The sequence below is a fragment of the Odocoileus virginianus genome, chromosome 32, assembly GCF_023699985.2.
Source record: "Odocoileus virginianus isolate 20LAN1187 ecotype Illinois chromosome 32, Ovbor_1.2, whole genome shotgun sequence".
Taxonomy (NCBI): Eukaryota; Metazoa; Chordata; class Mammalia; order Artiodactyla; family Cervidae; genus Odocoileus; species Odocoileus virginianus.
Window position 1 is genome coordinate 6,862,430 of NC_069705.1, and position 22,773 is coordinate 6,885,202.

Sequence of the window (22,773 nt, forward strand, 5' to 3'; positions counted from 1 at the left end):
CCCAGTAGCTCTGCTCACCTTTAACCTTTCTCAGAAGCAGTCATCCTGTGTCACTTCATGCAGACTTCCAAGCGTCTGTCTCCTGTCTAGTGTTCTAAAATGACAGCTCACTGTGTCCAGATTGGATCACAAACAGTAAACTGGAGTACTGAGTTAAGCTAAACTGGTGGAGATCTTGCTAAACAGAACAAAATGTGTGATTTAACTTTGTTGAAATTATGTTGAGCATGAATTGAGTAGGTGGTGTAAATACGTTCAAACCGGTTCTTCCTTCTTTAGGAAGCTGCTAAACACTAGTAAAGCTTCCATTCTGCACAAGTCAAAGTTACCATAACTACTTGGAAAGTTAAGAAGCCAGCTACTTAGTCATTTCAACCTTGAAAGCAGTTAACTATTGGTTTTAAATGAGATGTTGTCCAGCAATAATAATAATGTTAAAAGGTCTACTAAACAGTAGTTATCTTGAATACTTTTTAAGATGATGAGGTTCAGTGAATTTAAACTCAACTGGCTCAGTTCAATGACTGCAAGGCAAGAACTACGGCATAGAAGATGCAAACTTACACGGTGGCGGCACTGGCCAATTTATAATTAATGTTTCTCATCACTATTTTGTGTTTTGGTAAAAGAACTGTCACTCAGATGGTTAAATCATTCCCTGCCTTCTCTCCTAGTTACTGTGTTGAACCTCTAGCCTTTTTTTTTAAACACAGATAAATACTTTTATTAGAGTTATTTAAAGCTGAGATGGTAAAGAATCCGCCTGCCATGTGGGAGACCTGGGTTCGATCCCTGGGTCGGGAAGATCCCCTGGAGACTGGAAATGCTACCCACTGCAGTATTATTCTTGCCTGGAGAATCCCATGGTCAGAGGAGCCTGGTGGGATACAGTCCATGGGTCACAAAGAGTCAGACACGACTGAGTGACTAAACATAGGTCACAGAATTTAAAAGGAATATATGGGGGTGGGGGGCTTTCCCTGGTGGTCCAGTGGTTAAGACTCCACGCTCCCCCTGCAGGGGGCAGAGGTTCAAGTTCGGGAACTAAGAACCCTCACGCCACAGTGTGGCCAAACCCCACAAAATACATCCTGCAGTTTGCTCCTCTGCTGAACTCAGCTTGGCTCTGTTAGTGCGCAGCATGAGGATGTTTTTTTTAAACACGTAATGAAGGGACATGAACCTCCACTCTGGACCCTGCAACTCCTTCTCCTGTGGCTGTAGTTACTTCTCCACGAGAGCCCACTTCTCATGTGGTGATACTAGGTTGGTGCAAATGTAATTCGGTTTCAGACCGTGAATTTCAAATCATTGTAACTAGGCTCAAACACATCTTTATTAACCAAATCAGGAACCATTACACTCAGCACAGTTTAACCCATGAGATTTGGGACTTGTCACCCCAACTTCCTAGTGGCTAAGACTCTGCTCCCAACACAGGGGATCCAGGTTTGATCCCTGGTCGAGGAACTAGCTCCCACATGCTGTAAGTGAAGATCCAGAGCAAATAAATATGACAAAAAGTAGATATTGTAAGGGGACAAATTGACACGGTGCCTTGAGAAGGACAGCATCACCCCCAGGGTGTTCCTAAAGGTACACAACCTCAATCAAGTCACAAGGCAATGTGAGACAGACTCACATCAAGAGAAAAGCTACAAAAAAAACAGTAGGTCTAAGCTCTTCTGAAATGATGATGTCGGCAAAGACCACAAAGGAAAAAAGGCCCTAGAGACGGTTATCACCCTAAGTGAAGGAAGTCAGAGACAATCTAGTATCACTGACATGTGGAACCTAACATGGTACAAATGAACTTACTTACAGAACAGAAACAGATGCATAGACTTCGAAAACAAACTATGGTTACCAGGCGGGAGAGGTGGGGAGGGATAAATTAGAAGTTTAGGATGAACAGATAGACACTCCTATATATATAATAGATAACCAACAAGGACCTACTGTGTAGCACAGGGAACTGTATTCAGTACCTTGTATTAGGTTGGTGCCAATGTAACTGTGGCTTTGGACTGTGAATTTTAAATCATTGTAACTAGGCTCAAACACATCTTTATTAATCAAAATAGGAACCAGTACAATCAACACATTTTTGCCAACAAAAAAATAAACTGTTTATTCCTGTAGCATAAATATCTGTGCTTCGCATCCAACTAATAAAAATAGATGGAAAAAAAAATCTGTGCTGTGGGATTCCATGAACTCTTGGAAAGCATTTTCTGCCTCCTGATGGTTGTGAAACAGTTTTCCCTGCAAAAAGTGGTCAAGATGCTTGAAGAAGTGGTAGTCGATTGGTGAGAGTTCTGATGAATATCGTGGATGAGGCAAGATTGTGCGCCATTTCGTTCAACTTTTGAAGCGATGGTTGTGTTACGTGCAGTGAGTGTTGTCGTGGAGGGAATCGGGATCAATGCCGGCCACAGGCATTGCGGTTTTCAGTGCATCTCACTGATTTGCTGAGTGTACTTCTCAGATGTAATGGTTTCACCAGGATTCAGAAAGCTGTAGTGGGTCAGGCCGGCAGGAGACCACCGAACAGTGCCCAGGAGCTTTTTTGGGGCAAGTCTGGCCTTGGGAGTGCCCTGCAGCTTTTTCTCAGTCCAGCCACTGAGCTGGTCGTCGCCAGTTGTGTGAAATCCACTTTTCATTGCGCATCACTGTCACACAGGATTGAGAAATGGTTAGTTTTTGTTTGCAGTCAGCTCATAAGACACCCACTTATAGAGCTTTTTCAACTTTCCAGTCTGTTTCAAGTGCCGAATCACCACAGAAAGGCTGACACCGAGTTCTCCGGCAGTTTCTTGTGTAGCTGCAGAGCAATGGCCCCGTGACCCTCTCGGTGGGCCGCGTCAGCCGCCGCTGCCCGCCCACCGGGCTCCTGTCTCCTTTGCAAGACTTCCTGATCCACCCCTGCGCTGTCTGTCAGCAGTTCCTGGGCCAAGTGTGTCGTTAATGTTGCGAGTTGTCTCTGCTGCTTACAATCCATTTTGAATTGAATGAGAATTATTTGGTTTTATTTTTTCTGTAACATTTTGTTAGCAATAAGTCATTAGCAAAAAAAACAGTAAACTGAGACATGCACATTAAAATGATGTATAACACAGCCACACCTAAGAATGTGTTCCAGTATCAAATGGCAAAGTTCAACACTGCAAAACGGCAGCTACTTTTGCACCAACCTAATTCCACCACCACATCTACAAACTGGCAAATGCTTTCAAAAAGATGTAGCAGAACTCTTATCTTTGGAAGAAAATGACTTAGACTATCTAACCTTTTCTAAGGCACCTCAGTATTTATCCTGCAAGGCTGTTGGATAAATTAAGAGTAACATAACAAGCCCAGTTGGTGCTGGGTAAATGAAACCAACGTGTTTAGTCTGCATTACTTCTAGATTGTTTTAACAGTAAAGACCTAGCAAGAAGAAAAACTACCAAAAAAGGCAAAAGAAAGTAATGAATGCAGCAGTGCTGGTGGTTGTTTTAATATTGTTTATTAGCACAGTAACAAATGCAGACTTAAGCAGTCCACAACATAGAACCAATCCACTGAGCAACGCCCACTCCACGCCTGACAGTTAACAGCTTAAGGTATTTTACTACAGGTTTTCAAAAGTCCTGGTTCAAACCTCTTCTCTCTTCACAATCAAGTAGATTGGCATTTAAAATAAAATACATAACTACTCATTTTCTATATTGGTGTCTTATAGCCATGTGTCCATTTCATATATGAGATAACAGTCTCTAAAAGCTGTTAAATATCAATGTTCCCTTCCAAAAAGGGAAAACAAATTCCAATTTTTCAAAACAAAAGTGTGTAGTCTTGGAAGGACTTTACATAAATGGCCATGTGTAACCTGTACGAAATTAAGCTGTTTTAAATTTACAGTCTACAAGCAACTGAACCCAAATGTCTATTCTTCTCTGTACTGCATTTCAGCTAATATTGCAGAACTAATGACAGTTTTTAAAAGTTGCTATTACCAATTCTGTCTACTGTAGCAAGATACCTTAAGTTACAACAAAATCTTAGGAAATAAGACTGAATAATATCTGTTATAGAAATACCCTACTCTTTACCAATGCCCACCCTCCCCCACCCCTTCAAAACCTTAAGCAGCTCTCTCTGTGACAGACAGACAATGTAAAGCGCTGTGAGAGCCCGGTTTATGTAGCGTATCGCTTGGTCCACTGTCGGGCCATTCTGTCATGTTCTGCTCTGTTGGTCATATACTGAGTGGCAATACTGCCCACCAAGGGGTCGGCTGGAAGAGAAGAACGGACATTACTTTGAGGAAAGGAAAAGGACGTTTAAATCTTAGCCAGTAGGTCAGTGAGAGCCTGGAAGAGTGCCGACAGGTGGTTGTGATCAAGCCACTCCACCATTCTGGACACCTTTCCTTCGACTCTCCTTCCCCCCCAGCCACCCCCCACTGGAGGGTTTGCTCCTCCGTGTCAGGATCCAGGAGGCTCCTGGCCCTGACTCCCGGGAACGTCCAGCTCCATTCACAGGCCCCTCTGCTTGATGGCACCAGTCTTCACCCTGGACACGGTGAGGCCAGCACAACAGAACCGTCCACACCGTTTACCCAGAGAGGGCCAGGGCTGCCAGGGCAGGGCCTGCACTGTCAGTTAAGCGGTGCTCCTCCGAAACCCAGACAGAACCTTGAGTCATTAAATTTGTATTTGGCTTATCTAGAAAAAAATTTAATAGGAGGAAATGAAGGTTCAGAAACCACCACAGTCTGGCAATCACTAAGTATAGAGCAGGGAACCACTGTTCAGTTAGGGGCAGCTGCTGAGAGGACCTGCAGGCAGAGGGCAGGTCAGGGGCGGCGACCCAGCACTCACAAGCGTGTCGTTTTAAGAGAACTGCATGGGAAATACGCAAAAGCAGAACAAAAGTAAATAAAGGAGAGAATGACTAAAGATGTAAAAACCTAAGGCAATCTGATGTGAAGTCTGCGGTTTAAAACACCCTGTTCCTAGAGACATCAACTAACGGTGAAGCGGCTCCATGTTTCAACTAGTAGACAGAACTCTTGATTAGAAATTTCTTTGAAAAACAATTTTTTCTCCTTTGAAAGCTTGTACAAAAATAGAATCGGAACGTTAGAAAATCTTAGTTTAAATAGAAAAAACTGCCATTTCCCAAGAGAGGAGGAATAAACAAGGTAAAGCACCAGCGCGCTTACCGGGGTTGCAGTCTGTGAGAAGCGAGCAGATGGAGAGGAGGACTTTGGAGATGGTCAGTGCGGGGCTCCAGTTGTCTTTCAAAATGTCCAAGCAAATAACACCTTGACTGTTGATATTACAGTGATAGATTCTTGTCCGAAATGTCACCTAAAAAAGTAAGGCAGTGCTAAATGGAATTTAAACAGCAAACAATGAAACTTTTTACTAGAAAACCTTTTCAATTAAATGGCTCTAATTAAAACTTTTAAAGAAACAGACATTGGTTAAAAAAAAAAAAAGTGAATAAAGTAACCAATTAATTTAAAAAGGCCAGTGAGTGTTAAGAGACTATTTAATAAAATTGAGATTAGAAAGTATTCATGGATACAATCTCAGGGATTTTCAATCTCATTTAAGAAGTAATCGTCAACAAAAAGCAAGGTAACTTCAATTTTTCCTTTTTTTCCTCTTAAATTGAACTATAGTTGATTTACAATTTTGTGTTAATATCTGCTTTTCAGCAAAGTGACTCAATTATACACACACACACACACACATATTTTTTAAAATATTCTTTTCCATTATGGTTTATCCCAGGAGGCTGGGTATAGTTCCCTGTATGTCTCTTGAATTCATCTTTAGCTATTTTAATGTAAATATTTTCCTAACATTTTCGAGTTTGGATAGCTAGTCGTTTGCTGACCTCTTGTGTTAGCTGGTAGAACTACATGGTCTCAAACTTCAGCACCTAATTCAAACATCGCAGTGGGTACATGAAGACAAAAAGCTTAGCAAACAGTGATCGGACACCTAAAAGGCTGAAAAATGGATCAGCAGATGCGGTTTGTTTCTGCTCATTTCTGACCTTCACATCAGATCCTGCAGCTGTCTTGCCACAGCCTCCGTCACTGAATTCCCTTTTAACAGGTTCCAGAGGTGGAGCCAGGAATGGGTAAGGACCACAGCAGCAGACAAAGCAACATCAGCTACATGAGCCTGGGTTGTTTTGTCTGGTCTCAATTTTCACTTGTGAAACACACTGCATCATTCTAGAGTGAACATAACCTGTAACTGTATCACCTTCTTAAAGTGACAGGACTGTCAGTCAGCCCTGCGGCTGCAACCGCACCCCTCCCCAGCAGTGCAGCCTTCCCTGACTCTGGGCAGCCCCCGCCCTGGAGGAGGGCCACTCCCGGGTCTGAAGGCCCGGAGGGGAGCCCGAGGCCTGGTCGGTAGGAGCTCAGCTGCCTTGCACTTCAAGAATGTGCACGTCATCCTCACCTGGGGCCACGCTGACAGTCCCTGCACTATTCCTGTGCGCAGACTGCGACCCGGTTAGAAACTCTTCCTGATGAGTGGGAAACAGGAGATGACTTATGGGGTGCTGTGTTACTATAAATAGCAGGATTTTAAGCCCCATGGAAAGACACTTTGTTAGAAATGGTCTTTGCCAGATGAGGCAGTCAACCCAAAGACGTGTTTTATGTATGTTCAAATGTACTTAGAGATTAGTCAGGATCTGCTCTTTGTGGTTAAAACCCCCGTTTTAAAAGCCGGATGCATCTCTCATAGGAGTATCTGAACGTCAGCGTCAGTCAGGGGAGCGCCTTACCTTTGGAGGCTTGAAGGGGTACTCCGGTGTGAAGGTGATATCGAGGAAGAACACGCCGCCCTCGTACACGGAGCCCGGCGGCCCGAGGATGGTGGACCTCCACTCGTAGATGTTGTCGCCTTTGGGACCAGCGCTGCGGAGCGACACACCCGCTGTGAGAGGGAGCCAGGTGGCGCACCCCGGGAGGGCATGCGCTTCAGTCCGCCCCTGTCAACGCGGGGCACCCTCCACCTGCCCCATTAGCGCGGGGCGCTCTCCACCTGCCCGGTTAACGTGGGGTGCTCTCCACCTTCCCATTAACGCTGGGCGCTCTCCGCAGAGCACCGGCGCCTGCCTTCCAGACCCGCGAGTGCAGGCCTCCGTCGGGCCTCCGGCCAGGAACACCAGGAACACGGGGAGGGGTGCGAAGCCTCCAAACCGGCTGGGAAGGAGCCAGAAACCCTCTCCTCCAGGCACCGTAGGAGACGCAAACCACACTTTTTTTTTTGGTTAAGTGCTCAGTGGGATACACTTTATTTTTTCATTTATTTATATTAGTTGGAGGCTAATTACAATACTGTAGTGGCTTTTGCCATACACTGACATGAATCAGCCATGGATTTACATGTGTTCCCCATCCCGATCCCCCCACCCGCCTCCCTCTCCATCCCATCCCTCTAGGTCTTCCCAGTGCACCAGGCCTGAACACTTGTCTCATGCATCCAACCTGGACTGGTGATCTGTTTCACCCTTGATAATATACATGTTTCAATGCTGTTCTCTCAGATCATCCCACCCTCACCTTCTCCCATAGAGTCTTAAAAGTCTGTTCTATACATCTGTGACAAAAAGTCTTGCATACAGGGTTATCGTTACCATCTTTCTAAATTCCATATATATGCGTTAGTATACTGTATTGGTATTTATCTTTCTGGCTTACTTCACTCTGTATAATGGGCTCCAGTTTCATCCACCTCATTAGAACTGATTCAAATGTATTCTTTTTAACAGCTGAGTAATATTCCATTGTGTATATGTACCATAGCTTTCTTATCCATTCATCTGCTGATGGATAACTAGGTTGCTTCCACGTCCTGGCTATTAGAAGCAGCACTTAAAAGAGAGAAACACCTCTCAGCACACAGAGCTCTTCACAGCTGCCTCACCTCTGGTGAAAGCGTCATTTCTGACCCTCTGATGGGGGGCTCTTCCCCCCGTTTCTCCATAATCTTAAACAGAAAGGAGTCCCACAGTCTCAGAACAGCGTAAACCATGTATGGGCGGGCAGGGGACACAACGACCCAGTTACAAGTCGTTCGGTTTGGTCCCAGCATGAATCCAATTCCACAAGCAGCCCTCCACACACCAGAGCACGCCTGGTTACACGCGGTCACGCCTGGACACCTTCTCCAGGGCCCTGTCGGATCGGCACCTCTGCAGTCAGGCACATGAATAAACAAAAACCGAAAGCTTCACACACGTGTCTAAACAGGAAGTGTAACATTCTGGTGTTTAGAAAAGACGAGGCGTCCGGGAGCCAGTTTGGCTCCTGGAGTAAAAGGCCTTCTCACAGCACGGGGATGACACGGGCGATGCTGCGGAGGGGTTAACACGCATGTTTTCATTCCAGGGTCTCAAACCTAACTATTAACTGCTGCTTTGAGGACAGTGAAGTGTGTTAGCCAAACACCAAAAAAGTTCTTCACTTGCAGACTTGCAGATCCAGTCAGCACACAAAAGACTTTCTACAGAGCAGGCAAAACTCTTTTAGACAAACGTTCTGTGTGAACTGGACTCGTTCACTCACACACGCGCTGACAGCCCATACACCAGGCAGCTGCTGAATGCCGGGGGTTCCCATAATGAACAAGATGAGAACTGCTCGTCTTCATCTTGCTCTCCGCTAACTGGTTCGAGGCGGGGTTCAATTCCTTTTAAGAGAAACAGATGAAGAGGAAGGGAGATGAGAAGAAAAGGAAAAGTGAAAGCCATCTTGTTGCCCCATACTTTCCCCAAAGTCACTGGAGATTTTTTCTCTCAGTCTGGAGTTTGACTATACAGTGGAAGTGAGAAATAGATTTAAGGGACTAAATCTGATAGAGTGCCTGATGAACTATTGATGGAGGTACGTGACATTGTACAGGAGACAGGGATCAAGACCATCCCCAAGAAAAAAAAAAATGCAAAAAAGCAAAATGGCTGTCTGAGGAGGCCTTCCAAACAGCTGTGAAAAGAAGAGAAGGGGAAAGCAAAGCAGAGGAGGAGAGATATCCCCATCTGAATGCAGAGCTCCAAAGAGCAAGGAGAGATGAAAAGCCTTCTTCAGCGATCAATGCAAAGAAATAGAGGAAAACAACAGAATGGGAAAGACTAGAGATCTCTTCAAGAAAAGTAGAGATACCAAGGGAACATTTCATGCAAAGACGGGATCGATAAAGGACAGAAATGGTAAGAACCTAACAGAAGATATTAAGAAGAGGTGGCAAGAACACACAGAAGAACTGTACAAAAAAGATCTTCACGACCCAGATAACCACGATGGTGTGATCACTCACCTCGAGCCAGACATCCTGGAATGTGAAGTCAAGTGGGCCTTAGAAAACATCACTATGAACAAAGCTAGTGGAGGTGATGGAATTCCAGCTGAGCTATTTCAAATCCTGAAAGATGACGCTGTGAAAGTGCTGACTCAGTGTGCCAGCAAATTTGGAAAACTCTGCAGTGGCCACAGGACTGGAAAAGGTCGGTTTTCATTCTCATCCCAAAGAAAGGCAATGCCAAGGAAAGCTCAAACTACCACACAATTGCACTCATCTCACATGCTAGTAAAGTAATGCTCAAAATTCTCCAAGCCAGGCTTCAGCAATACATGAACCGTGAGCTTCCAGATGTTCAAGCTGGTTTTAGAAAATGCAGAGGAACCAGAGATCAAATTGCCAACATCCACAGGATCATAGAAAAAGCAAGAGAGTTCCAGAAAAACATCTATTTCTGCTTTATTGACTATGCTAAAGCTTTTGACTGTGTGGATCACAATAAACTGTGGAAAATTCTGAAAGAGATGGGAACAGCAGACCACCTTACCTGCCTCTTGAGAAACCTGTATGCAGGTCAGGAAGCAACAGTTAGAACTGGACATGGAATAACAGACTGGTTCTAAATAGGAAAAGGAGCACGTCAAGTCTGTATGTTGTCACCCTGCTTATTTAACTTATATCCAGAGTACATCATGAGAAACTATGGGCTGGAGGAAGCACAAGCTGGAATCAAGATTGCCAGGAGAAATATCAATAACCTCAGATATGCAGATGACAGCACCCTTATGGCAGAAAGTGAAGAGGAACTAAAAAGCCTCTTGATGAAAGTGAAAGAGGAGAGTAAAAAAGTTGGCTTAAAGCTCAACATTCAGACAACTAAGATCATGGCATCTGGTCCCATCACTTCATGGCAAATAGATTGGGAAACAGTGGAAACAGAGGCTGACTTTATTTTTCTGGGCTCCATAATCACTGTAGATGGTGATTGCAGCCATGGAATTAAAACACGCTTACTCCTTGGAAGGAAAGTTATGACCAACCTAGACAGCATCTTAAAAAGCAGAGACATTACTTTGCCAACAAAAGTCCATCTCGTCAAGGCTATGGTTTTTCCAGTGGTCATGTATGGATGTCAGAGTTGGACTATAAAGAAGGCTGAGCACCGAAGAACTGATGCTTTTGAACTGTGGTGTTGGAGAAGACTCTTGAGAGTCCCTTGGACTGCAAGGAGATCCAACCTAAAGGAGATCAGTCCTGGGTGTTCATTGGAAGGACTGATGCTGAAGCTGAAACTCCAATACTTTGGCCACCTGATGCGAAGAGCTGACTCATTTGAAAAGACCCTGATGCTGGGGAAGATTGGGGGCAGGAGGAGAAGGGGATGACAGAGGATGAGATGGCTGGATGGCATCACCGACTCGATGGACATGGGTTTGGGTAGACTCTGGGAGTTGGTGATGGACAGGGAGGCCTGGAGTGCTGCAGTCCATGGGGTCACAAAGAGTTGGACACAACTGAGCGACTGAACTGAACTGGAGTTTAGAGAAGAAACAGGAGTAACAGAGGCTAAGGAAACACGCTTGCGAAAGAAAAGAAAGAAGCTGGGAAGAAAGTGCGGCGTGGCCGAAAAGAAAGGAGAAAACCGGGACCAAGGACAGGGGGCCATGGGGAGGGTCAGGGCCCACCTGGTCAAGCGGCAGAGAGTCCAGACCCTGAACTGGGCACTTACGAGCTGTGTGACCTTGAGCAAGTTGCAGCTTAGGCTCCCCACCTCACGGCAACATTCTGAGAACTCTGCACTCTCGGGAAGGCAGTGCTGGTGACTGCCTCTGCAGAGCAACAGGCCCACAGCAACCGCCCCTTCCGTGGCAGCGGTCACCTCTGTTACTAATGGCCTGAGGGTAACCACTGGCTCACACAGACGGCCCCTTCATGCTTCCCTGTGGTGGACAGTTCCAACAACTATTAAAAACCTGTTTTACACTGGACATGCATGGAAAAAGAGACTGTTTAGTTAACACCATCTCTAAGATTAAGTCACACATATATGCAGACACCATCTTTGAGTTTAAAAAAAGAAAAGATGACTTCCGATTCTGCAAGACGTCTGACCACAGCTATCTATCACAAGCTGGGATGCAAGGAGTGCCCTTGGCCGGCGCTCTCTCTGGAGACACATGGCAACCCCTCCGCGGGAAGGGATACGGCTGACTGCTGCTTCACATCCTGAGATGAGCACTGGTCCTCGGGCGTCTGAAGTTTGTCACCTGTGATACAGCTAGAAATTCAAATCAAGACTGCTGCCTGTCTGTAAGCAGCTTTCGGTTCGGGTATAAACTCTTCCGACAGTTCAGGAAAAACGTATGGAGAGAGTTTGAGGGCTTCCCTGGTGGTCCAGTGGTTAAGACTCCAGTCTCACAACGCAGGGGACCTGGGTTCGATCCCTGGTCAGGGAACTCGATCCCACATGCTGCAACTAAGACTGGTGCAGCCTAATCAGTATCTCACAGAGTTAAGTATGTGACATAAGCTGGACGTATATGGGAAGAGCAATTGTTTAGTTAACATTGTCTCTATACTAAGAAAATGGAGAATGAAGGTGGGTTATAAGAAAAACAGTCTAAGTGAGGTAGTATCAAAAGTAGTTGAAATCATAAAAACAGGAGTTGAAGCATAAACAGGAGCTTTGGAAAAGACTCAACAGCATAGATCCCTAATCTGTGGGTCCTCAACCAGGGGCTTGGGAATTACTGTGAAGCATCTGAGAATCTGCTGGAAAGACCAAGCAACGCTGCCTGTTACTGAATGAAGTCACAGCTTTCTGTCATGTGCATTTTCTTGATCACAGAGCAATAATTATGGTAAGGGGCCTGTAATACTTTTTGCCTTTTTCCCTCTTTCTAACTCTCACTAGAAGAAGGATCCTACTGGTCTAGAAGGTGGTGAGTGGACAAACCCATGGCAAAATCTGAGGGCGGAGGCTTCCAGCTCTCAGAAAGTGAGACTGTTCAGGGGAAGTGTGTCCGAATGCCCCACCCACCCCCTTCCCCCACAGAATGACTGACTGGTTTACCTCCTCAGGACAGCACACACCTTCACCAGCCTCCCGTCCCCTCCCTGTAACAGAAGATAGTTTCGGCTGCACAATAGAAATGTACCCCCAGTTTTAAACACCAATTCAAGTATACAAATCAGTCTAAGGCCTTCGAAGGGATGAAGGTTCTGGACCAGGAAACGGGAGGGTGAATTTAAGGGATTAAGGGAAGGCAGGAACAGCACCACAACACGCGCCCCTAGTTGGTGACTGCAATCTCTGTGAGTGGCTGAGACTCTGCCTTTCAGGTTCTGTTAAACTCAGGTTCATCTGTGACACAAACACTTTTCAAAATAAAAGCGCAAGGTAACTCCCTGGCGGTCCAGTGGTCAGGACTCCTTGATTTCACTGCCAAGGGCCCAGCTTCAATCTCTGATCGAGGTACTAAGACCCTGCAAACCATGCAACGTGGCCAGGGGAAGACAAAAGTGTAATAGTTTTTGTTTTGTGTAAACTCTTACACAGGGCCAAAGGAGAGAACTGTGACCTAAATTCTGTTTTTTCCCTTCTGGTCAAAGTAAATACAGCTTTAGGGCTCCCCTGGTGGCTTGGTGGTAAAGAATCCAGCTGTCGGTGCAGGAGACACAGGTTCAATCCCTGACTCAGAAGACCCCACATGCTGCGGAGCAACCAAGCCCGAGGCCACGATGACGGAGCCCGCACCCCAGCGCCCGAGCCGAGGCACTGCACCGCGGGAGCCCGCGCCCTGCAACCCGCCGCGCAGACAGCAACAGACACACTGCCAGAAAAGCGAGAGGAACCTCTCCGTCTGATGCAGCTTTCTCATTTCTGTAGTGGTTTCTGAGGTCACACGGATCCATCAGGGCGCAGGCGGGGGCGGTCAGGACCCCTGCCTTCCCGAAGAGCGGGGCAGCGCAGCCACAGGCCCACATCTCACCAGCGCTGACCTGGGAGCCACACAGCAAACGCGATCAGTTGACGTAACTTCTGTGTAACACATACGGTCCTAATGTGAACAGTACAGAAACTAACCAATACAAGTCATTTAAGCTGTAATCCTAAGAAATTAACAGAACCAATTTTTAAAACCTGTCATCAGAGCAGCCTTACTACAGAATCTGATGTGCTCTCTGGATTGACTTTTCCAAGAAAACCACACATGTGAATGTTTAAACTTCATTTCAAATGAAATAAAATTTTACTTTCACTTTAAGATGTTTTTCTCGGTCCTCACCCATGCCCACACTCAGTATTAATTTATTACAGATTCTTCTACTTTGACAGTTAAGAAATCAACGGTGCACTTCAGTTTTCAAAAGGTATCACTATTTTCTTACAAACAGCATCCTGAAAGCATGGCAAATATTACAATCAATTTTTAGAATTTTTATTGGGAGAGATAATCCCTGCTTACAAACACAGAAATCTCTAATTGAGATGCTATTTTAGACATAATCCTGAAAGACTTAGTTATCTGGTCTCACACACTAGAAAACAGTGAGGGATGTGAGGCTGGGGGGACAGAGAGTCAACCATCGTGCCGCAGACAGGCGTCCGGGCAGCCGGGCGTGGGGGGGACACGGGGCAGGCTGTCAGGAGGGGCCGGGATGCGCGGCTCGTTCTTCCCTGAAGTCCCCACGGATCCCTCGTCCCACAGGACGGTGACCCGGGGCAACCAGACCCCCAGGAAACTCCAAGACTGGACAGGCTCGTCCCTGTCTCTTCTCTTCCCTGACAGAGCAACGAGTCCAAGATACAGTGTCCCGGATACGGCTGCCGTCACAGATGCCCCGAAGCCCACACCACAGGAGCCTTGGAGCCGTGCCCTCCCTGGGTGACACTCCGTCTGAGCAGGGTTCTGCACGTCGCAGCTGGGATGGGAGTGTGCGCGTCGGTGGGAAAGAGAACCGCGACCGTCTGCAGCCCCACGCGCTGTCAGACGCCACCGCCATCCCCGATCGCTGCTCTGCTGCGTGGTGCCTGGCACAGAGAAAGCAGGCGAAATGCGATCCAGATGCTGCTACCATTGAACGCTGGACTTGCAGGAGTTCCCTAGCAGTCTAGTGGTTAGGATTTGCTGCTTTCACTGCCACGGCCTGGGTTCCATTCCTGGTTGGAGAACTGAGATCCCAAAAGGTGCACCCCCCCAGCCCAAAAAAAGTAGATTTGCACACACCCCAGTGTTCTATAGACCCCGGCTACTCAAAATGTGGTCCCTGAACAAAAGCAACATCAGTATCCCCTGGCTGTTTGTTAGAAAAGCAGACTGAGGCTCCACCCCAGACCTATGGCATTAGAATCTGCATCTTAACACAGTCCCCAAATGATGCCTGAGCACATCAGAGTCTGAGAAGGCGGCTGTGGAGGACACAAGTGGCAACTCTTATCAACTCCACTTTCCAATCATCTGTAACAGTTCAAAGGACCAGTTGTGTTACCTAGGTCTCTCCTCCACCTGTACTTTGCAGTAAAAAACAAACATCAACACTGGTGATGCTTAACTCTGTTCAGTCTGTAAAATCAATAATCAAACACAGAACTGAGAAAGTGCTTACAGGAAGAGACCTGTAATCAAATCTATGTTCCCTACAAACGTACGACTCAAAGTCCATTCTTAACATACTCTTTTGCTAAGAAAGTCAAGATGAATATGAGAGAATAGCAGGAATCTTTTCTCAACTGACCAGAGGGACTCCTCGTCCCCCACAATCACTGCCCAATAGATATCGGTCCAGGGAATGAAAGCAACCTTCTTGGTGACAGCTACTGAACACATCCAGAGGAATTTTATAAAGACAGACCCCAAAATCCATGCTGTTCTGGCGCCCCTGCAGAAAACAGTAACTGTCTAGACGCAGGGCACCCGGCTGAGCTCCTCGCGGGCAGACACAGCAGGGCTGCGTGGTGTGCCCTTCAGCACCGTCCCTTGGGAGGAGCTTCCAGACCAAGGGCCCACCTAAAGGAGTGCCCAGAAGAGCGGGGGCCAGGCAGGAGCTCACGTCTGTGTGCCCAGGCAGGCACTCTGGAACGGCGAGCCCAAACAGGAGCAGCCTGTCCCACACAGGAAGGGAGCGGACTCAGATAAACGTGCGTGGAGAACAGCGGAGCCCGCGTCCGCCGGGGAGGGGCCTTCCCGCAAAGCCCCCGAGGCTGGCCGCAGCAGCAGAGTGCAGAGACCGCCCATCACAGGCGCTCATGACACGCTCTGCACGAAGCACGGGGCCGACCTGAGGCCTGTGGAAGCTGGAGAGCTCCTTTCTGAAACCTGTTTCCCAGCAGAAAAGACTTGTCTGCAGATTACTTAAACCGCTACAAGCTACGTGGGTGCACAACCTCTCTCACATCAGACTCTAGGTCTCTCGAGAGTAATTTCCCACATACAGTACAGGTTTGTAGGCCTGATAGCAATTAACATTGAATTAGCTGGTCAAAATATGTACCACTCTTCAGGATTATATGACAATGTTTCTAAGTTAGGTGAAGTAACAAAACCTCACAAAAGCTCAATCTTGCCCAACTAGCCACCAGCCGTAGTTTTATCTTACATGTTACTGCTTTAGGAAAAAGCAACAATCCAGTCCTTCCGGAAATTCCCATTCCAATATTGAAAAAAATTAGAGAGACATCTAGTAAGGACACAATTTTTAAAAGAAAACTAGTTTAAGACAATTTGAAAGAGACTCCAGCACAGATACTGAAAGAATTGCAGACCTAAGAAATTATGGTCCTCAGGGGTGGCTGAGTCCAAAGAGAGTTTTTAGTTAACTGAGCCCAGAATCGGGCATTAACCTCCGAACTACTGAGTAAAGAGTGAGGGTAGGCAGCAAGCACGTGAAATGACGAACTAGTCCCAAACAAAGAGCCAAAAAAACCCAGGTTGCAGAGGACGGGGTGGGGTGGGGTGGGGGGGGGGGGGCGGGAAACATTTGAAGGATTACAGAGAATTAAAAGATGGGCACGCCCCGTGTCTCAGAGGCCACGTTCTTACACGGTGTTGAACAGGTAGCAATTCAGGATTAAGGTGGACCAGACAATAGCTCTTTGCTGCAGAAACCAGACAAGCCTGATTTAGAACAATTCTAATTTGCTTTGTTTTTCCCAGAGAAATAAGAGAAATGGTATGAGCAGGTCAGGCACTCAGGCCATTACCCCTCTATTCCCACTAAAGCAGCCAGAGCCAGGGCGTCAGCCTTGGAGTCTGGATGAGTCCTACGCTTTCAGGTGCAGTGTTTACATAGCATCTATAAACCTGCTATTCAAGGCAGGACTCCTGACCCCTGAACAACATGAGTTTCAACTGTGGGGGTACACTTATGCATAGATTTTTTCCAATAGATACACTGGGAAATTTTGGAAGGATTTCTAACAATATGAAAAAACTCACAGCCTAATTGCATAGCCTAGAAATATCAAAAAATTAAGAAACAGGTATGTCATGAAGGCATAAAACAAATGTAGGTATATATACAATGGGCTTCCCAGGTGGCGCTAGTGGTTAAGAACTCCCCTGTCAATGCTGTTAAATGTAAGGGACGTGGGTTCAATCTCTGGATCAGGAAGATCCCCTGGAGGAGGAAATGGCAACCCACTCCAGTGTTCTTGCCTAGAGAATCCCGTGGACAGAGGAGCCTGGCGGGCTACAGTCCAGAGGGTCGCGAAGAGTCAGACATGACTGAGCAACTTGTATGTATATATGTATTGTATGTATGACTGAGCATACATACAATATACAAAATAGATGTTAATCGATGGTTGTTATTGGTAAGGCTTCCAGTCAACAGCAGGCTGTTAGAAGTTTTGGGAGGAGTCCAAGGGTGCACTTGGGACCCCCAATCCCTGCACTGTTCAGGGGCTACTGTAACTAGAAACTCTCCCCGGGCCAGCTGAGCACAGCCAGCTTGTCTACGGAGACAATAACCGTCCTGCAAGTCAGTGAGAAGCAGCTGGTGGAGACAGGGCCTCCTGTTTAGACTTCAGGGGGGTGGGGTGGGGGGTAAGGCACACCTCTTAACATGTGCACCCTCCACACATTCAGTGCTGACCCTCCGACATTCAGGGCCACAAGGAGAAGCTACTTACATGCAGGACACCAACATTCTCAAAAAAGAACTTCCTGGGCTCTACTCAGTTCCAAGAGAAGACTCTAGAACACACTCTGGCATCAGAGCCCTCACTGAGGTTCCCCGCCACTCACACCAGCCGTCTGCGCCGCCTCCACGCTGCAGGCGGGCGAGCAGGGCGCCGTGGGCCGGGGGTCCAAGGCCCACCCTCGCCTATCGAGAGTCAGACGAAGACCTGCCTCAACTGTCTCGCGGCAGCGGACTTTCTGGGTCACTTACCATGTGGGGTGCACTCTACAATTATTTTAATTGTATTGTCTGATAAAGCTTTTATTTAATAATTAAAATTTTTCATTGCCCTTGAACATATTCCAGTTTGGATCGTCTGTGGTTGATCCACACAGAGGGGATCTGAGACCGCATGCCCGCACCGGCTCACCAGCCAGGCTCCCGCTTCCTTTCCTCGCGCACCGCATCCCCCAGGCTCTGAGGAAACGCCCCACACAGGTGCTGTGCGTCCTCGGTCCAGCCCCTACCGCCTCCCTCAGCACAAACCCAGGGGGATCTGGAGGACACACACGCCTTCAGCTCGAGCTGGCTCTGACACCATCAGGGAAAGACTAGACGGGCAGTGTCCCGAGTCCCCACAGGTCAGCACCATCCACAGCCCTGAACCACCGTCTGCCTCCTCCTCTCTGCACCGCCAGGCTTTCCCGAGAGGCTGATCTGAGGACAGTCAGTGCAGAAGCAGAGAATAACCCAGCTGTTTCCTTAAGTCTGACACTGGAGGAATCTGCAAATATGTAAAATAGTGCCACTCATCTAGGTTTTTTGGATTTAGAAAATTAGAGCTAGATGTTAACACGTCCTAGGTTATTTCTAAATGAACAATTTTTAAAAAAATGTTTCAGCTCTAATCTTGAATGCAGTAAAAATCCATAATTATTAACCACATAAACAAAAGCTCTTGCTTATAATAATTTTTAAAGGTATAACAGGGTCCTGAAACTTTTTAAAAACTTGACAACTGCTGGGGAAATTATTTTAAAATCATATTAACACAACTGGCTAACCATTAGAACACGTGTTTGACCCTTACTTTCATCAGCTATTTAAAACAAACAGAACCTCAAAACCTTAAAAGTGTGAACAGGAACTGGAAGAAAATACGCGTGAGAGTTTTCTACCTGAGGGTGGGGACATGTCAGGCCAAGCCCTGCACAGGGGCCGCCGCCGCCTCGTCCGGGCCAGCCCCCCGCAGCCTCCGTTCCTGAGCGCTGCTGGAGACTGTTTACAGGCAGGGGGTGCGGCGGACGCACAGACCCGCAGACACTCCTCCCCCAGGCGTCTGGTTCCCGCCCCTCTGAGTGTGGACCAGGGGCAGCCCGCGGGACTCCCCAAGCCAGGGCCTTTTTACAGGGGGTCCTGCCCTCCCCCGCTGCCATCTGACTGCGGCAGAGACCCTGTGCAGAGATCACGCGGCCCGGCCCTCGGCCCCCGACAGGTGGTGGGGGTGGTTTTGCGCCCTTCAGGGTGTTCCCGTCAGGCAGGAATAAATAGCTGGGAAAACTTCCGACAGCAGCCTCACCACCGGCTAACGGCTCGGGGGGACGCGTCCCCGGCGGGTCCCCTGAGACTCTCGCCTGCTGGGCACCGGCCAGGAGGTGTCCTCTGTGGACAGCCCTTCCCTCCCAGGCTGACTCCCGCCTCTCCCGCGTTCTTAACACTACAGAAACGGCTTGTATTCCAATTCTCCAGGGTCTCCTTCGCGGGGAAGCAAAGCTGAAACACCAACAAAGTTACACAGGGAAAGACGAACAGACGTGCTGACAGAAAAACTGAAGACCCTCCAGACAAAGAAGTCATGAACAGTTCATCACAGGGTGGTGCGCAGAGCCACAATGCAAAACACAGGGTTAGTATCTCGACTTTGGAAAAACGTTCAGAGTACACAGGCACTTCTCAAAAGAAACCCATGTGGCCAATAAACAGATTCTCAATCTTATTTAGACTCAAGGAAATGCAAATTAAACACGAGGCACCTTTTAACCTGTAAGGACTGGCAAGAACTCAAACGACTGACAGTCGTCCATGTTAACTGCACGAGGAACAGGCCCTCTCTTCCACTGTTGTGGGACAGGGAATCAGCAGTCCTTTCAGGCTGTGATTAGATGTAACATGTTTGAATGTAAACCCAGGATGCCCTCTGACACAGAAATCCTGCTTCTCAGAAATTCACCTAAGGAATGACTGGACACATGCTCATGGCCATAGTGTCACGATATTTATAAGAACCTTATGTATGATAGAAAAATATTTGTAATGAACTAAATTATCACTAGGAGAGAGGTTAGAGACAGCATGGTACAACCATATAAAAGTACAGTCCGCAGCTCTTAAATGAGAGGAAGCATGCATCCTGCACAAGATTGAAAGAAACCCACAGTGCAGTGTTAACTGAAAAAGCAGGTTCTGTAACTGTGTAAAACAATCTCATTTTTGTAAGACACACCATACAGCCAAACTATAACAGTAGTTATACCTGAAGGATGAGGCAGGGGATTACCTTCGCCTTCAAACAGATCTAAATCACTGGGATTTAAAAAAACAATCATGTGTAACTTTCATAATAACGTGTGTTACCATTTTAGAAAGAGCAGACGAAATGGAATCAAACCCACTGAGTAAGAGAGAAAGCATTAGAGAAGGTGAGTAATGTGGTGATCCTGGGTAAACAGGGTTTCTGAGGAGAGAACCAGCGCTTTAAGTGTTTAGGGAGTGGGGGTACTCAATCTGGGCTACGGAAGCCCAGTTTCATAGACTGTGGTTTAGAACAGTCACCAAGGGGTGGAGAAGAGATTTTGACAAGCTCATTCCTGTGCCAAAACCCAAATACGTTTTCCCTGGGGACCCCGACTCGCTGCATCTGTGGGTGACGACGTGAAACGGTCTTTCACAGGAAGTGACTGTGGCTGCTGCCACCTCCTGCCCTGTGACGAGGCCTCCTGACGCTCAACACGGAGCCTGGGGAAGCCTGGGACTCTCCCCACTCAGCCCGGGGCTCCTTCCAGCTGCCTTCCGCACCCTGTACCCCCCACGTGGAGCGGAGAGAAGGCTCAGTGTGAACCAAGGAGGCTTCAAGAGCAGGAAGCGAATCCTTTTCAAATCAAGGCAGGGGGACCTAACAGGCCACTCAGCAGACACGTTAAAAAAACCAACTGTCACCTAAGACGATCTGCTCACGTCACCTAAACAGCTATCTAAACACTCAATTCAGCTGAAGAGTCCAAAACATGGAAGACTTGGAAGCAGGTGAATTTAATTTTATGTAATGTTATGCCTCAATAAAGTAGACAAAAATTTCTCCAAGTATAATAAGCGAAATAAACTTTGAATTCAATTCTCCAGGATTTATTAGGTATCAGTTTGTTCTGACCTAACATATGCACATTTAAAATATCGTTCCAAGAACCAACAGAAATCAAAAGCCGAACAATACCTAACATTTGCAGAGGAACATACCATTTCCACAGTTCTTTCATAAACTTTGAATTCTCTGATCTTCACTGAAATCTTTTGTATCAGGAAAAGTCATATTACCCCCATTTTAAAGATCGGGAAACAGATCCCAGAGGTGAAGCGATGTGCCTGAATGGCGGAGTCCTAAAGCGGAAAGTCCCAGCTCTGGGAAATGCAGTCTAGGCTTTCCTACTAAAGTACGTTTCCTACTATGTACTTCCTTTCCACTATAATCCATAGAGCTTCTAATAAAATCACCTGCCTCCGGACCACCACTTTCATTTAATCACACTTAACAGTCTGCCTCTGCTACCTAATTATCTCATTTCTCTTCCACATCTGGATGGAGGCTGGAATGAAAACAGGAACAAGAAAATCTTGTGATCTGCTAAGAGATATTATTAAAATTTCTTAAAAAACTGATTCACTTTATTTGCAGAAATGAATTAACTGAAAATACATACACCCCACACAGTATAGTGTGGAGGACAGGGGGTTTTGCTAACAATGTGACAAGTCCACAAATGGTAAGAATCCCCAGTTAAAAGAAAGCCGAAGATGGTTTTGAGAAACGAGCATCAGTTCAACTGAGTAACAGTCTAAATGTTATGTTTCTAACTGCAAAGGGAAAAAAAAACCCACAATTCTTCAGGTGGAAATAGAAAAAAAAACCCAAAATACTAAAAAGCAGGTGTATTAGCACATGACACCTATTTTTGCAGCTGAGAAGTGAGTTTGGTCCCAGGAGCTCAGATCCACTCCGGCTTCCGGCGGCTGGCAAGCACTGAAGTGACCTGCGACGAGACCTGCGGCAAGATGCAGGGCAGCCCCGCCTGGGGCACAAGGTCCCCCTGCGGGGCTCTGGGAAGCGGGCCTCTGGGCTCTGGGAAGCGGGCCTCTGAGGCCTTCCGTTCCCTCCCTCTGCACTGCCACTCAGAGCCACCAGGAGATCACAGGGCAGCAGGCGAGCAGAGCTATTTACTGCACTGGGGGAGGTGCCAGCTTCTTTCTGGGTCCCAGCTGGTCAGGGGGAACGGGGGAAGGCTGCTGATATCTGCGAAGGGCTGAGAGACTGCATGAGCGAGGAGGCTGCACCCTACACGTCCAAGGCAGGGCTGGGGGGGCCTCCGGCTCCTTTCTCATTGCAGAATCTCATCGCCGGATCCGTCCTGCTGCCTACACCCACCCTCCTGGCTGAGCAGAGAGACAGCAGCTTTCTCGGAGTCAGGCGCTGCAGCAGCTGCTGAGGCCGCCCAGGTGTGGTGTCCACATGTGACATTTCACAGCTGCCAGAGGCGCGCGCGGCCAGTGCTGGGGCTGGTGAGCAGATACCCAGGGCTCTCCCCAGGGCCGCTGGCCAGCCACCATTCTGGCTCCCAAATCGCCACAAGCAGCGCACACACATGTACCGCATGCTAACATCAGTCGCCTCTAAAAAGGGCTCTAATCGTTCAACACCGAAGGGCATTCTCCCCGAACAGAAAAGGGTCCTAACAAAAACGTCAGCTGGGGACTTCCAATTTTACATGGGATAAACTTTCAGAGAACTAACTACTGAAAGACATGCCTACCCAGGATGAAGTTTTAGAGAAAAAACCAAAAGGCAAGAGAAGTTCTGATGAAGAGCAAAGGAGACATCTGCTGCAAGCCCAGGGCTCAGAGCACGACGCAGCTGAGCGCCCAGCATGTGGCTGGAAAGGAAGGCTGAAGACTCAGAGACAAAGGTGGAAAATGAAACACCCAGACCTAGTGTGAATATTGGACCAGAGGAGGGAAATGACCATCTCGGAGCACATGCGTGAAGATGGGAGCATGAACACAT

General features: G+C 47.3%; 1 protein-coding gene and 1 long non-coding RNA gene across 2 annotated transcripts in view; both read right to left on the minus strand.

Moving 5' to 3' along the window:
• Positions 1-3,486: 3,486 nt before the first annotated feature.
• UBE2E1 (ubiquitin conjugating enzyme E2 E1) overlaps positions 3,487-22,773 on the minus strand; it is a 65,351-nt gene continuing 46,064 nt past the window's right edge. The window contains exons 4-6 of the mRNA XM_070459844.1: positions 6,802-6,934; positions 5,210-5,357; positions 3,487-4,279 (exon numbers count right to left, since the gene is read on the minus strand). Of these exons, the coding sequence (XP_070315945.1) occupies positions 4,182-4,279; positions 5,210-5,357; positions 6,802-6,934 (379 nt within the window). The 3' untranslated portion in view covers positions 3,487-4,181. The remainder of the gene's footprint in view (positions 4,280-5,209; positions 5,358-6,801; positions 6,935-22,773) is intronic.
• On the minus strand, positions 8,523-16,277 carry LOC139032567 (uncharacterized). Its single transcript, XR_011485095.1, has 2 exons — positions 11,047-16,277; positions 8,523-8,711 (listed from the first exon to the last, which is right to left on the minus strand). It is a non-coding gene; the product is annotated as an uncharacterized lncRNA (long non-coding RNA).